This window comes from Schistocerca piceifrons, chromosome 1 (assembly GCF_021461385.2).
Source record: "Schistocerca piceifrons isolate TAMUIC-IGC-003096 chromosome 1, iqSchPice1.1, whole genome shotgun sequence".
NCBI classification, from domain to species: domain Eukaryota; kingdom Metazoa; phylum Arthropoda; class Insecta; order Orthoptera; family Acrididae; genus Schistocerca; species Schistocerca piceifrons.
The window spans coordinates 1,105,322,350-1,105,338,797 of record NC_060138.1 but is presented as its reverse complement, the minus strand read 5'-3'; the positions used below and the strand labels follow the sequence as shown (position 1 = coordinate 1,105,338,797).

Here is a 16,448-nt window from a genome sequence, read left to right as displayed (position 1 = left end):
CCATACACCGTTGTCGTCTAGCATGTTTCTGCACATTCGTCAGAGGTAGGCGGAGAAATGAACGAATCACACGTACCCGAAGCCGTAATAAACGGCGACGGACTGTCCCTCTGATAGTGTACGATGTGTTCCACTGTTGCACCAGAGCCGAGGAGGACGCAGATCTGTCCCACAATGCCATTCGCATGAGGTGTCGATCATCTCAGAGGTTGGTCTGGGTGGTATGTCCTGACCCATCTCATCATGTTCTACAGCCTTCCGTGAATCATTCTGCACACACCCGTTGCACTGCCGAAACACTTCGTCCCACACGAGCAGCAACTTCCCAGATGGGTGTACCACATTCTCTCACGCCAATAATGCATCCTCTTTCAAATTCACTGATTTGACGGTGCGGTTAGCGAATTCGTCTGCAGCGCATCCTGCATGTCTCTTCAAGGCACATTGATCCATTACCTTCGTTTTATAGCGACAACTAGAGCCGTAGGCACAATTTACCGATAGGTGCTGATGGCCGCGATCTTGATGTTGAACCTAAACCCGCGGGACGACACTGTTCAAATACTATTCATTTCTGCAGAGCGTACTAATGTACATGTCTAGTGAATATGTAAGTCCTGTCTCTAGCCTTTCAAGGTGTTCCGTTTTCTCTGAACGTGTGTGTAGTGTCTGAGTTTTCTATGAGAAATGCAGTGAGCACCTTTGCAGTCTACATGGCAGTTACCATAGAACTGCCTGAGACTTCCCTATGACTGGTTTCCGCGTAACGAGCATTCTCAGTCACTATGAGATGTGCACTGGAGTATCTGAATCAAAATGTGCTTGGCGACTACTTGTCAAAAGTGGTGGGACCAAACACTGACACGAGTAGTAATAGACTCAGTTCCAAGTCAGGCCCGTCCGGGGCATCGTGCCATGACTAGAACCTGTGGTTAAGTTAGGCATAGCTGGGTAAAACTAGTGACCCTGAGGGTGCCTGCGCTCCACAGTGAGTGGGCCTGACCAACTGTGGATTCAGCTTTCCACAGGCTACAGATTCAGTCACGTTGGCCACTGTACAGACACCGAAGCTGAGTGATCACCTACATGGCGCCCCGTCACCATCGGCATCCGTGGGTGTTGTTCTAAAAGCCTCTGCGTGGTAACACGCACTCCTCAATTCACAGTCTGAACCCCAAGGAATGAGATTAGTTTTTCTGGGCCCTGACCTACCGTTCGTGGTGGAACTAGATAAGTGGAGTCATTTCATACTGATACTATCAGAAGCAACAAATACGGGCTATCTACTGTATGACAGTCAGCTGACTCATAGCTGACTTTTTGATGATGAAGTGCCATTTCCTAAGGGGATGCAGTTGAATGTCTGAAAGGATACTTGTCTTGCTTGCAAAACAAAGTACGAGTACCTGAAGTGTCTGTATGTCCTTCAGGGCCAAGTGTACAAGATGTCTGTCTTCACGGGCGCTGGTTGCGTGGGGTCGCTGAGATCCTGCATGACACTGAGCATGGTCCACCTGAATCAATCATTTCCACTTCCACATAACAGACGTAGGATCCCAACAACACGAGAAGCAATACTGCAGAACGATGAACCGACTGTACCCCAATTCCGACACGGGCCATGTTTACGAAAACAGCCAACATGTAAATGGAGTTAGAAACCTGCTATGTAATCTTCCCTTATTTGTAGAGCGTAGATGATGTTATTCCCACCTACTTCACGCAGTTGCGCTGAGACGTTATCATTTGCACATCCAAGCATGCAGTATGCTTTCTGTACATTTTAAATATGTTGTGCGTCTTCTCCATGATGCTGCTGTTGTAATGTCCAGTGGGTACACGCAAATCAGTGGTTGACAGCATTGTACTGGAAGGATAGTGTAAATAGGGTAGCTCGATGTTTTTTATTCGATACTTCAGATTTGGAACGGATTATAGAACCACATAAAGCAACGAATGCTTTAGACTGCCATAAGCAATTTTTTACCATTTTCTGCAGTTTCTATTGTTGTTGGACATGAGGTTGTCTTTTGCGCAGCTTTTGTAAATATGTATTGTTATACTCATTTGAGTGCTGTACAATATATTAAAGCTCTTTGGAATACATTGTTAATTCTTTAGGTACGGAATTTTATTGTGAGTAAAATGATACATAGTTTTAGAGTTACTAATGTAACATTCTGACAGCTAAGCCATACTTCGTCGATCATGCACCATCTTGCACCTTGAAACAGATTTCCTTTTACCGTGGAATATGCAGTACTTGCAAATGAACTGAAAATTTTTAATACCTTAAGAATTTTACCTGTCTTGAAAATGGAAATTGGTTATGGTTTCCAATAGCTTCTATTTCTAAAGTTACCTACTTTTAAGCTGTATCTCGTACTTGGTAATACTCAAACTTAATTTGATTTAATTGAGTGATTTTTGGTGTGTAGCGGAGTAATAATGCAACAGATAGAGTATTAAATGCAGAACTGAATAAATTTTCTCGAGTGTTGTGCTTTTAAAATTCCACCGAATATTTGTTCATAGCCATGTAGTACCTTGGAACATATTTTCACATTTGGAAAAACCTTAATTTTTCCGAAGTAATTTTTGTAATTTCAGAAAAAAGACTGGAGCACGTACAAAGTGAATGCTTTTTTTTAAAATTGAATAAGAAAACATAATAAACTTCTATTATAGGGTTGGCTAGAAGCAAAAGTTAGACATGTGACCCACAGTAGAACATACCCCCTATGAATTCGTTTTATGTGAGATGTTATGAATTTGCTGTAAACAAAAATGTGAAATAAAGTTTAAAACATTGACACCTCCAAATATAGAGGTAGATGACACAAGTAGAACAATAAAAATAATAAATGAATTATTTAAAAACATCAACAGGTGATTCAAGATAATGCTCAATAAATATAGTGTTCCAATCTCAAATAGAGCCGGCCGCGGTGGTCGAGCGGCTCTAGGTGCTCAGTCCGGAACCGCGCCGCTGCTACAGGTTCGAATCCAGCCTCGGGCATGGATGTGTGTGATGTCCTTAGCTTAGTTAGTTTTAAGTAGTTCTACGTCTAGGGGACTGATGACCTCAGATGTTAAGTCCCATAGTGCTCAGAGCCATTTGAGCCATTTTTTTAAAATCTGAAATAGAAACAGCTCCAATTTTCCAATATCCGTGAAATATTGTATTGTATTATTTCACCGACAAGGAAGTCAGCACTAACGTAAATCAAGAACTCTACTTCGAGAAGTTACATCTCATATAAATCACTTATTTCTTTCCGTAAGAGCCATCGCTTATTTCTTTAATAAGGTCACATTTATCTTTTCTGAAATTGGAAAATAGTATTCGGTGTATGTTCCAGGTCACTGGTTTCCAGCCGCGGCTTTGGTAGCCCTCAGCTTCATCCCAGTGGAAGACCCAACGGCAGCTGTGATCTTGCTGACTGCCGCCATCGGTTTCAATGGCCTCACCGTCATGGGTATGATGATGAACATTATCGACATCGCACCGAACTTCTCTGGCCTGATGATGGGTGTTACTGACTGTATCGGGACACTGACGTCCATCGCTGCACCACTCTACGTGGGGGCTATAGTCAAGGAGAACGTAAGTACAAAGGGCTTCATAGAGTAAAATTCAATTTCGACTCCATTTCGGAATCAGTTTCTCAGTTCAAATATTTTTAACCCTATAATAGACAATATAGTTCACGAGCAACACCACTTTCCATCAGCTACTGTAGGAGCGCTAAGAGTCCCAACGTATTTAAAATGACATTGTACTATCAGTGATCCATTAGCTTGGCACAGTTGGCAGCAGCTCTCTTCTTCGTAGTGCGGCATATCGTCACAAGATGGCAGTTACGGCAGGTTGCATGAGAACTGAGAGGTTTGTAGGTAAAGTATGTAGGTCAAGTAATATTTTACGCAATGCTAGCATTTAACTGCATACAGACAACATCATACATATTTTTAAAACAAATAAGAAGAAACTTATATGAGGTCTTAAAAACGTGTGACATATTCCAACATCTACATAGATGCTCCGCAAGCCACCATATGATGCTTGTCAGAGGGTATCCTGTTCCACTACTTGCTATTTCTTTCGTGCTCCACTCGTAAAAAGCGAGGGAAAAACGACTATCTGTATGCCTCCGTATGAGACCTAATTTCTCCTATATTATCTTTGTGGTCCTTATGCGCAATGTGTGTTGGCAACAATAGAACCGTTCGGCTGTCAGCTTTAAATGGCAGTTCTCTAAATTTTCTTAATAGTGTTCCTCAAAAAGTACGTTGCTTCCATCGAGGGATTCCCATTTGAGTTCCCGAACATCTATGTAACACCTATGTTTTGTCAAACCTACCGGTAATAAATCTAGCAGCCGACCTCTGAATCGCTTCGACGTCTTCCTTCAATCCGGTCTGGTACGGATCCCAAATACTGAAACAATACTCAAGAATAGGTCGCACCAGCGTCCTATATGTGGTCTCCTTTATCGGTGAACCACTGTTTCCTAAAAATCTTTCAATAAACCGCAGTCGACCATTCACCTTCCCTAGCACAGGTTTCACATGCCCGTTCCATCACAAAGCGTTTTGTATCGTTATCTCCAGATATTTAAACGACTTGACTGTGTCAAACCGGACACTGGTAATACCGTATCTGATAATTACAGGTTTGATCTTCCTACTTACCCACATTAACTTAAATTTTTCCACGTTTAGGTCTAGCTGCCGTTCATCACACCAACTGATCTTACAGTTTACCAAGTGTGGTCTCCTATTTCTGTTTATACCATGCAACTCTGACACACGCTCCCAGCCCACCCATTGTATTACAATCTGTCGATAAAATACATGTACAATCGCTGTTATTCTGTTGTAATCACAACTCAGTTATGCTATTTCACGTGCTGGTTTAATATACAGGAGCCCCACGCCCTCTCTCTCACATCCCGAAGGAGTTCTGTAGGATTCAGACCAGTCCATTACAGGGATGTTATTGTCGTGTAAACACTCTGCCACAGGCCGTGTATTACGCACAGGTGCTCGATCATGTTGAAAGATGCAATCGGCATCTCCGAATTGCTCTTCAACAGTGGGAAGCAAGAAGGTGCTTAAAACATCAATGTGGGCCTGTGCTGTGATAGTGCCTCCCAAAACAACAAGGGGTGCTAGCCCCCTCCATGAAAAATTCGACCACACCATAACACCACCGGCTCTGAATTTTACTGTTGGCACTACACACGCTGGCAAATGAAGTTCACTGGGCATTCGCCATACCTACACCTTGCAATCGGATCGCCACGTTGTGCACCGTGATTCGTCACTCCACACAACGTTTTCCACTCTTCAATCGTCCAATGTTTACGCTCCTTACACCAAGCGAGGCGTCGTTTGGCATTTAACAGCGTGATGTGTGGCTTATGAGCAGCCGTTCGACCATGAAATCCAAGTTTTCTCACCTCCCGCCTATCTGTCATAGTACTTGCAGTGGATCCTGATGCAGTTTGGAATTCCTGTGTGGTGGTCTGGATATATGTCTATCTATTACACATTACAACGCTCTTCAATTGTCGGCAGTCTCTGTCAGTCAACAGACGAGGTCGGCCTGTACGCTTTTGTGCTGTACGTGTCCCTTTACGTTTACACTTTACAATCACATTGGGAACAGTGGACCTAGGGATGTTTAGGAGTGTGGCAATCTCGCATACGGACGTATGACACAAGGGACACCCAGTCACCTGACCACGTTCGAAGTCGGTGAGTTCCGCGGAGCGCCTCATTCTGCTCCCTCACGATGTCTAATGACTGCTGAGGTCGCTGATATGGAGTGCCTGGCAGTAGGTGGGAGCACAATGCACCTAATACGAAAAACGTAAGTTTTTGGGGGTGTCTGAATACTTTTGATCAGACAGCGTAGATGCAACTGCTGGTGTGGGCGATGCGTTTGCAGGCGTCTCCCAGTCGGCGCGTCCATGACTCTCTGGCAGTCGGAAACTGCAACTGCAACTGCGAGTTGGTGCAATCGGAAGGTTTTTTTCGCTGTATATGTTTAGTGGAAACATTGTGATGGCGGATGGTTCTTGTGTTCTCAAATGTTGGTGCATATAAGACCTCAGATATATTTAGCTCTATGATCTACTTGTGGCAGATATTTAATTACTTGATTTGTAAAACGTTTGTGTGTGAGTCTCAAACAATGAAGATATGTTTTATTGTGAAGAAGAACCATCGTAAGGTGGTGAGTGTTTTAAACAATCTGTTTGACTCTTGTAAACTGTTAAATAATTAGTGTGATATGGTGGTGCAAATGGACTATTTCCCACCATTTTTGATCTCACAATTGTGTCAGGTCTCCTTTCCTGCCCAGATATAGTCAATATGAACACGAAAACCTCTGTCTGCTTGTTTAGTCGCTGTGTTCACACAAGCAGGAAATAACCACTTGAGAACGACAGAGGCAAGTAGTGAGTATGGACTTTTTTGATCAAAGGAATGCCGCTACCTGGTGTTTGGTTCAGATGCCACGAGAACAAATGTAGGTCCCTCGTCTACAGACTTGAGATTCAGGTGTTACAACAGGAAGTAGCCAAGTGAGAGAAAGCAGAAGTAAGTTTACTGGGTATTTCATATGAAAGGACACCAACTTCTGGTCCACAGCCAGTGGTATTTAGTATCGAAAACGGCATATAATATACCAAACTTCATCCCATTCCTTGGTGCTTACAATTATTAGATGATTAGAAGCACGGCCAGGGGGTGCAGATGAGAGCTCTGCCCACGAGGGGGAGCAATGTCTTCCATAAACCGATAAAACAAAGAATATGCAAATTGAATTGAACAATATATTATTGACACTGATTTGAATTTCGTGTTGTGAAATCCTCTCTCTCAGCACAGACTTTTATTTCCTGCCAAAGTGCAGATGGGAGTGAGGAGAGGGAAGGTGAGGGAGGAGAGAGTGAAGGATTTCCTCATGAGAGGGAAAAGTGACTCACAACTTAACTGAATAGGGGTGTGAAAAAAATGTCTCTTTTCCTAGAAGGATAGGGGAGTAGGAGGATGAGGGGGAGAGATGGTGGGTTTTTCGGAAGAATGGATTATCCATAAGAGCTCATAAGTAATTATCATAACAATAGGTTTCTGTATAAAATTGTAAATCAATTTGCACAACAATAGATTAAGGGGAGGGGGGAATTAATTGTCCAATTTAATTAATTAGCATATCAATTTGATTTCAAAACTCTCTATATCCCACTACTTGCGTATGTACTACAACTATGTCTCTGGATAAATTAGTGGGAAGCCAATTTTATTTATTTTGGCTATGACTTCAGAGCGGTTAGTTAAGGTATAGTATGTAAACTAGGGACTAAAGATATTTATAATCAACTTGTGAGATGTTCTCTTCCACTGACTTTGAGCTTTTCTTAATTCTATCAAACAGACCATTCAAGAGTGGAGAATTGTGTTCCTCACGGCAGCAGGAATGTTGTTTGTGGGCAATCTGATTTTCGTTATTTTCGCTAAAGGCGAAGTTCAACCTTGGAACGAGCCTAACTATTCGAGAGGAAAGAAAACAGGTGAGTACCTTGAACAGTTTCTAGTACTAGTTGTCCTACTTGAAGCTCTCTCAGATTTGTAAATGTATTCTCCGTACAGAGTCAATATCTATCATCAGCTGCCGAATCATGATGTTCAGTAACATGTATCTGTATAGCGGGTTTTACGCGGACGTGTTTACGTTCGCCAGGTACGTTTAACTTGCGCTAATGGAAGTTCACACGGGCATGAAAATTTTCAGTCCAATCACGTCCGGTTTAGCTTTCCAACATAGCGATAACTGGATTAATATGTGCATATGTTCGAGTCGTCTCTCTAACTGTAGTTCAGAGAGTTACAGAACGCTTGAATAGCGAAATGAGAAGACATAGTTGTATTGTTCGTAAGTGGACCGCGAAGAGAAATGAGTTGAGAGCGACTAGAATTCTAAGTAGGGAGCTGGAAAACGAAGACGAAGTTTCCTTCGAAAAGCATTTTCGACGAACGGATTTAGTTCCAAACATTTATTGAGACTCGTAATTACTCCTATACAGAGAAAAGATTCTCTAATACGGGATGCTTACTAAACAGTTTTTTGGTACTACAATGTTCATAAAAAACGTCTAGCAATAGAAAAGCACGGCGTTGTTGGTTTATAAACTTCTCTTGCAGAGGATCCACTCCTCACTTAATTCTTAACCTTGTTTTTCTGTCTCACGTATGCATTTCGAAAACTTCGTATTTTTGCTTTTACTCCATTTTCATTAATATGTGGTAATTTTCCCTAATTCCGCTTACAGTATCTCTTAAGGCTACCTTTACTTTTACTTATTCATTCTTCAGTCTTAATATTTCTGCTTCTGAATGTAAACTAGCTTCCTATTCGGCGAACGCACTCCATCTTCAGGCCACAAGTGGCCCATCGGGACCATCCGATCGCCGTGTCAGCCTCAGGTGAGGATGCAGATAGGAGGGGCATGTGGTCACCACACCACTCTCCCGGTCGTTACGATGGTTTTCTTTGACCGCAGCCGCTACTATTCGGTCGGTTAGCTCCTCAATTGGCATCACGAGGCTGAGTGCACCCCGAAAAATGGCAACAGTGCATGGCGGCTGTGTCGTTCGCTGTGTTATTCAGAGGTTTGGTATTTAACTAATTTGTAAATGAAAATGATAATCTTACTTCATCACAGTGAGTAATTACTAAATAATTTTTTCTCTCAGCTAAAGATTTGGTCAAGTTGCTAAAAAGCTCCAAGTTAACGTTGTGTTAAAGTGTTGTCTGTAAGCTGTGTAAGTGTCACTAAATCACAGTTCATACACCAGGTTCTATACAACTATTGATTAGGATGGAAACAGTTATTTTCAGCAAAATGATCATTAAAACCACCGAATATCAGCCGGGGACAACACTGACGTGTTTTACCTGAAATAATATTCTTCGCAACTCGTGCGTAATTAATTTCGGCTCCATACATTAGCAAGAAAAGTTTGTTATATGGATCGTGCTTTGAGCACTGTTTTTAAAGGACCAATCCGATTCGAATTATTTTCATTTAAATGAGTTCGACACCATCGGTGCACATTTATTTTTACACATTTTTATTACCTTCGGCATTTATGTTGCAGAGTTGCGTAATTTGAATTTGCCGCTGAGATAATTGTTAAGATGTCGGCAGACAATTGATAGAGACTTTCTATTGTTAGAGCAAATTTCCTTTTAACAGGAAAAGTATTTGAAATGCTTATTAAACTTTACTTTCATATTGTGCACTACGTAGACTAATTTTCATCAAGCAAACCTTTGACACTTTCGTAAGAAACACAGATAAAACGCGATACAAATCGCTATCATCAATGGCTGCGCTCCTTGCAGCAGAAAGAAATAATTAACACAGAAAATGCTTATTGAGAGAGGAATTAATATTACAAATAATTGTTCACTCATATTTATAATAATAATGAACACTATTCTCAAGTAATAATAAACAAATAATTACAGCCGGCCGGAGTGGCCGAGCGGTTCTAGGCGCTACAATCTGGAGCCGCGCGACCGCTACGGTCGCAGGTTCGAATCCTGCCTCGGGCATGGATGCGTGTGATGTCCTTAGGTTAGTTAGGTTTAAGTAGTTCTAAGTTCTAGGGGACTGATGACCAAAGAAGTTAAGTCCCATAGTGCTCAGAGCCATTTGAACCAACCAAATAATTACAATTTCTTAACAGACATCAGTTTGATTTGCGTCTTGCGTCCGCAACCTACAAAAGCCAACCAACAAAAGGTAAAAACAAAGGAAGACAAACGCAGAACATAAAAGGAATTTACAATTATCATTGTCTTTGTATGATACGCATCGAGATGTCCAATTACATCATAAAGTATTGTATAAATAATTAATATTTATCATCGTTTTCTTTCACTGTTTTTCCATAAGTTGGATAGATAAAGTTTATAACTGTTAGAGGCATAATTTCCTCTCGTCGCAGTGTAGCTAAAATTTTCCTCTTGGATGTTACATTCGTTGTCATCACTGCATACTGTCAGATTTTCAACGTTTTGATTTTCAGAGTTCAGTACCCTGGCTACTTCTGTTCGGACTTGCTTTCGGATTTCCGAGGGAATGTTCTCCTGCATTGTTTCCACAGCGGTAGCCAAAGCTTTGAATTGGTTCTCTAGTCTATCTACTTCAGTTTAAAGGCTATTAACCTGAACTGGAATGTTTGTTAACGGTTCAATAGTGCTTTTTACTGCAAACGATCTCCTTCATTAATATGTGGTAATTTTCCCTAATTCCGCTTACAGTGTCTCTTCAGGCTACCTTTACATTTACTTATTTATTCTTCAGTCTTAATATTTCTGCTTCTGAAAGTAAACTAGCTTCCTATTCTGCGAATGCACTCCATCTTCATGCCACAAGTGGCCCATCGGGACCATCCGACCGCCATGTCATCCTCAGCTGAGGATGCGAATAGGAGGGGAATGTAGTCACCACATCACTCACCCGGTCGTTATGATGGTTTTCTTTGACCGGAGCAGCTACTATTCGGTCGGGTAGCTCCTCAATTGTTATTGCGAGGCTGAGTGCACCCCGAGAAATGGCAACAGTGCATGGCGGCCCAGATGTTCACCCATCCAAGTGCCGGCCACGCCCGACAGCGCCGCACTTTTGTGATCTGACGGGAACCGGTGTACCCACTGCGTGAAAGCCGAATAGTCCGTATTTATAACGCTACGTATCGAAGATTCTCTGTACAAGAAAACAGTAGAATACTCGGGACTTTTCTCGAACAAACGCCAGACAGAATAATGTATCGAGATCACTAGAATGGCCACGACTTTTCTCGTAGGCATGTTTTAGCTACCCATGTGCCACACAGAAACGTGTAAAATACGATGACGCGGACTCGGGTGCTACATAGGAAGGTACAACTACTCGATGTTTCGATTCAATGGAGTCGACTGACGAAAGAAACGAACGAATAGCGTGTCTGGTGTGACGTCTGTGTTCAGCGCATCTATCCTAAATAGTCCAACACTTCTGGCCAATGTATGATTTCCTCCACTGGCACGGGATATTATGCATCCCTCGTCTCCTCCGATTTAGGTTATCTAAAGATAAGAACCTAGCTGGAGGGGGCAGGCACATTTTATTTGCTGTTTCTTGAACAGCCCGCGTATCTTAAGTGACCCACACCAACATCGTATAAAAAACCATCCTCGTGGAATTCTCCGTTCCTTCTGGTAGTTGCTGAGGATCAATGTGTGCCGGTTGAAACGCATTTCGAATCTGTTTATCAGAGTGCCCGTACTGCACAAATACAAAGCGAAGACTGATAATCTCTCTGGAACTGATATAACTCTAGTTCTGTGAACGAGAGTCCGTAATATACCTCTGCGTTAGGATCGGTGACGGCAGTTCGTATCTTGCAGGTATAGCTCAGTGTGAGTTGGTTTACGGAACACACTGTGACCCACGAAACGGCCATCTTTTTTGCTGACCCACACATCTAAAAACGACTTCCTTCCACTTCCTTGCTGAAGCAAATGCTTGGATGTACCACTTGTGAGTGCTGAGAACTCTGCGTTTAAATTTGTGTTTTCTGGAAATACATGAGAAGCACTTTTAAACTCGTGGACCATATTGTTATTTCGCAACTAACAAATGAAATTTCTTTTTTTCTTTTCCAGAAACTACAGAAAAGATTGCTGTGTGAGCCAGTTCAAATGACGCCAGTCTTTGCATGAAGTATAGTGAGAGATACAGATCACTTCGTCACATATGTCTAAAACTCAAGATTCTTCACAATAGAACTTTGTACATAAAGAAGAAACGGGAAAGCAAAACTCTGCTAAACATCCACCATCTCCGCAGCTTGAGTGACTTGCCAACATTGGCTAGAGGGAAGATATTTGATTTTATTCGATACGAAATATATAGATGCTAATTAAAAATGTAGTATCCACATCATAACATACATGAACTTATACTCCTACAACAGAAGGTTGACAGTTATGATGCAAGAGAAGTGGCTGTGAAACTATAACTTAATCTAACTTAACATGAAGTATTATCAGACATTCATGTGAATTATCTAAGGAATTTTGATGAATAAGGATGTGATTCCATCGAGACCAAGAGATCTGAGGCATTCATAATTATATCTGTGTAAGTGTGAGACGAGGGTATTGTTTTCGTATGGCTTGTTTCTGCTTCTGTTTTGAGAAACGTCTCTCCAGAAGCTGTAACAAGAGTCTGTAAGTTTTTTTGTGATAAAAAAATTAATAAACCTCTCTTCAACAGAAATACCTTTATATTTAATGCGTCTGTCATATACAATATTGTTCCGAAAAGGTTCCGCATTGATATTAAATAGAAACGTTTGCATATGACCATAGCCACTTCAATATTTTTGATTCTACATAGAAAAATGCCTTATAATGCCACATTCGCAATGCGCATCACTTGCTTTCGCTTTCATTCAGATATGGATTCCATGTTTCATTCATTCATTGTATACCGTAGATCGCATCATGAAGGAGAGTCGTTAAGAATGCGGAAAGACTGTGCATGAACCGAGAAACTCTAAATCCAAATTTGTAGATTGTATTGAATATTAACTATCATGAAACACCTCTGTATTGGATATGCTTACATGGACTGTATGATACAGATTGTGGGATCAACACAAAATGAATTAGACTGAAAGAAACAGTGTACTACTTTCCAGTTAAGCTAAGAACTTGCTGTTTTAATATTTGCACTGCTAATAACAGTTACTTACAGTCCTTACGAACGGTGATCTATCTGCAATGAACAATAATGTTTGCGGCTCAAGTTCTGGGACATAACTGAATCAACAGCTTCACTAACGATTTGTCAATCTCATGTTTTTCATGATAAATTTAACTTTGATTATTATTTTACTGTCGCTTTCTAATAGTTTCTTGATGCTGTGGACCTGCTATGCAGTGGCACTAATTTTACCGCGTGAATGTAAGAGAGCTCTCACCTGTGTCAACTAGCTACTAATTTAGGTAACCACTCTTAAAAAACTCTCCTGTAATTTGCTTCTCTCATAAAACAATTACAATGTCGGGTATACAGATTTCTATTCGATTACATTTACGTAGCAAAGCTCGGGACAAAAGCTGTCAGAATGTCGCCAGCCCCTCTTGTTCTGTGAATTTCCAGAACACCTCAAAGCCGTGAAGCCGAGGTATAAAGGACCCTTCCCTCCTATGTTGAGACATTCCATCGCTCCATCCTTGTTGGATGCTTTGCCCTCACATGTCCCTCTGCATAGCTGTACACAGATAAGATGCACACAGTAGGTAGTCCTATCTTTACACTACTTACCTAAACAAGTTTTCTCTTCGTCAATATTTCTTCATTTTAATAGGAAGAAGTGAAACATCTCGTTACATTTTAACAACATGTACCACTACGGATCCCGTTACAAAGATGAAACACAATTATTTTACAATAACTTAATATGTTCATTACGATCATAGCACTGCCTGTAATGTTTAGTAAATTATTATCATTGCTCAAAATAATGTGTCGTCTGAATGAATTCAATTTCATTTCCCGACACAGCAAATGTCCGATCAATTATATTCAGACAGTCATTTTTAAACTAATAGGGGATATTGATTAAAACATTGAATTGTTTCCTTTGTTACAATATAATAAATGACTTTTTCATTGCTTACTTTACTGCACTATTTATTTGCTCATACATCATTACATTGTTAAAAGAACTCATGCGAACCATTTGCCATGAGTAATCAGCCTCCATCATGATTACGTTATTCCTAGTCAGTGGTAATCCCATGTGATTAGCTTGTAACAACATAACTACCTTAACTTTATTGAGTTTCAACCTTTATTTACCATAAGAAGTTAAATGCTGATATTTTAATTTAATCTTCTTTCTACTATTTGAAATCTCAGATTTATATTTTATCCAACGTGTACAGAACCGAAGATTCACCGAATGAATGTCATATAGGTAAGTCTATTCGCTCATAACTGTTTTGGAGAATACTCCATTAGTGTTACTCATAGCCAGTTTACAACTTCGTACCTATGTCCTAACCGCGCTTATAACTTATTCATTGGACAGACATTGTGTACATACATTGTCGTATTTTCGATGTAAGTGTTCCTTCATTTTTTTCTTCCTAACAAAAAGTGTTCATCTCGTTCCTTCCATGGAATCACCTGACCACGGACTAGACTATTCCTTCTGTGGGTTCGCCCATCTATCACCTCTCCCCTATCTAAAAGACGTCCGGAGACACATCGTCTTATAATTTTTCACTTATGCCTTATACCTGTCATCGCACCCTAGTACCTTTACAAAGGTAATTAGAAGACAGATCTCCTGCCTCCCACTTTTATATCCTTTTTCTTATAATTTTCGTAAGGCCATTACACATATATATGTATATAGTATCGAAATATTTAATATCGAGCCTTGTTCTCAGGCACTTACCTTTAAGAGCTGCGTAGAACATATTCATTATTACTAGATTTTAAAAAATTTATTACTAACGCGGTTGTCTACCTCTCACTTTTCATCAGTTAACCGGTACAAAATCCATACTTAGCATCTCTTTAACTCTTCTAACATAGATTAAGAGCCATAATATATTAATAACATCGCATTTTTTTATATTTACATAAATCTTTTATGCACTAGCACACTCTTATAGGAGAGGTTTTTTAGAATAGTTTCGATCCTTATTTGTTAAAACATTTATTAGCGCTTTCTCATAGGGGATAACGCTAATGCCATTTATCATAGCACCGCCCAAATAATTTCCGTGCTATGTCATCCCAGTTTCACGTATATATTGTATCAGTATGTCACCTTCTGCTTTAGTGGATAGTGTTAGTACACTTCCTTTACCCCCACCTCCGTACAATCGACGTCGATAAAATGTGCGTTTTATCATAATATAAACGATCTTCTCTATTACCATGCATCAAAAAATTGTTTTTCGTCTGCACTTAAGTCATATGTGCGGTAGCCTCCATATCATGAATAATCTCTCGCAACTTCCAAAATAAAGCTCATTCGCCTATCGTCCACATAGACTATTCTTCTGGTAGTAATACTGCAAACTAAAATTGTTGTCGCTCTTCTTTAAAATATTCATCTGTCTTTACATCTTGTATAGGCGTAAGGATAACCTTACTTCGTCGTAGGTAGAACTTAAACCAAGAAACTGATGAAAAAAATAACTCCTGGCACTCCAGTTCTAGTCATTTTATTCTTGTCTGAGGGAAACCGTGACAGTCAATCTGGTACTTTATTTTCTGAACAACGTTTTCTATAATTAATTTCTATTTGATGAAGGAATAACACCCATCACATTAATCGGCTATGTAGCAATCTACATTCCGTAAGGAAAGCTAAAGCCCTATTTCCTGTACGTGTGATCATCTTATAACGACACATTAGCGTTCGAAACATTTTTATCTTCAATACAATGAACCATGGACCTTGCCGTTGGTGGGGAGGCTTGCATGCCTCAGTGATACAGATAGCCGTACCGTAGGTGCAACCACAACGGAGGTCTATCTGTTGAGAGGACAGGCAAACGTGTGGTTCCTGAAGAAGGGCAGCAGCCTTTTCAGTAGCTGCAAGGGCGACAGTCTGGATGATTGACTGATCTGGCCTTGTAACACTAACCAAAACGGCTTTGCTGTGCTGGTACTGCGAACGGCTGAAAGCAATGGGGAACTACGGCCGTAATTTTTCCCAAGGGCATGCAGCTTTACTGTATGGTTAAATGATGATGGCGTCCTCTTGGGTAAAATATTCTGGAGATAAAATAGTTCCCCATTCGGATCTCCGGGCGGGGGCTACTCAAGAGGACGTTTTTATGAGGAGAAAGAAAACTGGCGTTCTACGGATCAGCATGGAATGTCAGATCCCTTAATCGGGCAGGTAGGTTAGAAAATTTAAAAAGGGAAATGGATAGGTTAAAGTTAGATATAGTGAAGTTCGGTGGCAGGAGGAACAAGACTTATGGTCAGGCGAATACAGGATTATAAATGCAAAGTCAAATAGGGGTAATGCAGGAGTAGGTTTAATAATGAATAAAAAAATAGGAATACGGGTAAGCTACTATAAACAGCATAGTGAACGCATTGTTGTGGCCAAGATAGACACGAAGCCCACGCCTACTACAGTAGTACAAGTTTATATGCCAACTAGCTCTGCAGATGACGAAGAGATTGATAAAATGTATGATGAGATAAAATAAATTATTCAGATAGTGAAGGGAGACGAAAATTTAATAGTCATGGGTGACTAGATTTCGATAGTAGGAAAAGGGAGAGAAGGAAACATAGTAGGTGAATATGGATTGGGGGTAAGAAATGAAAGAGGAA

General features: G+C 40.6%; 1 protein-coding gene across 1 annotated transcript in view; it reads left to right on the top strand.

Annotated features, from left to right (window-relative positions):
• Nucleotides 1-11,757, top strand: part of LOC124777962 (putative inorganic phosphate cotransporter) — a 57,769-nt gene extending 46,012 nt beyond the window's left edge. Inside the window, exons 5-7 of the mRNA XM_047253525.1 lie at nt 3,363-3,607; nt 7,451-7,586; nt 11,732-11,757. Coding sequence (XP_047109481.1) covers nt 3,363-3,607; nt 7,451-7,586; nt 11,732-11,757 — 407 coding nt within the window. The remainder of the gene's footprint in view (nt 1-3,362; nt 3,608-7,450; nt 7,587-11,731) is intronic.
• Nucleotides 11,758-16,448: the final 4,691 nt, after the last annotated feature.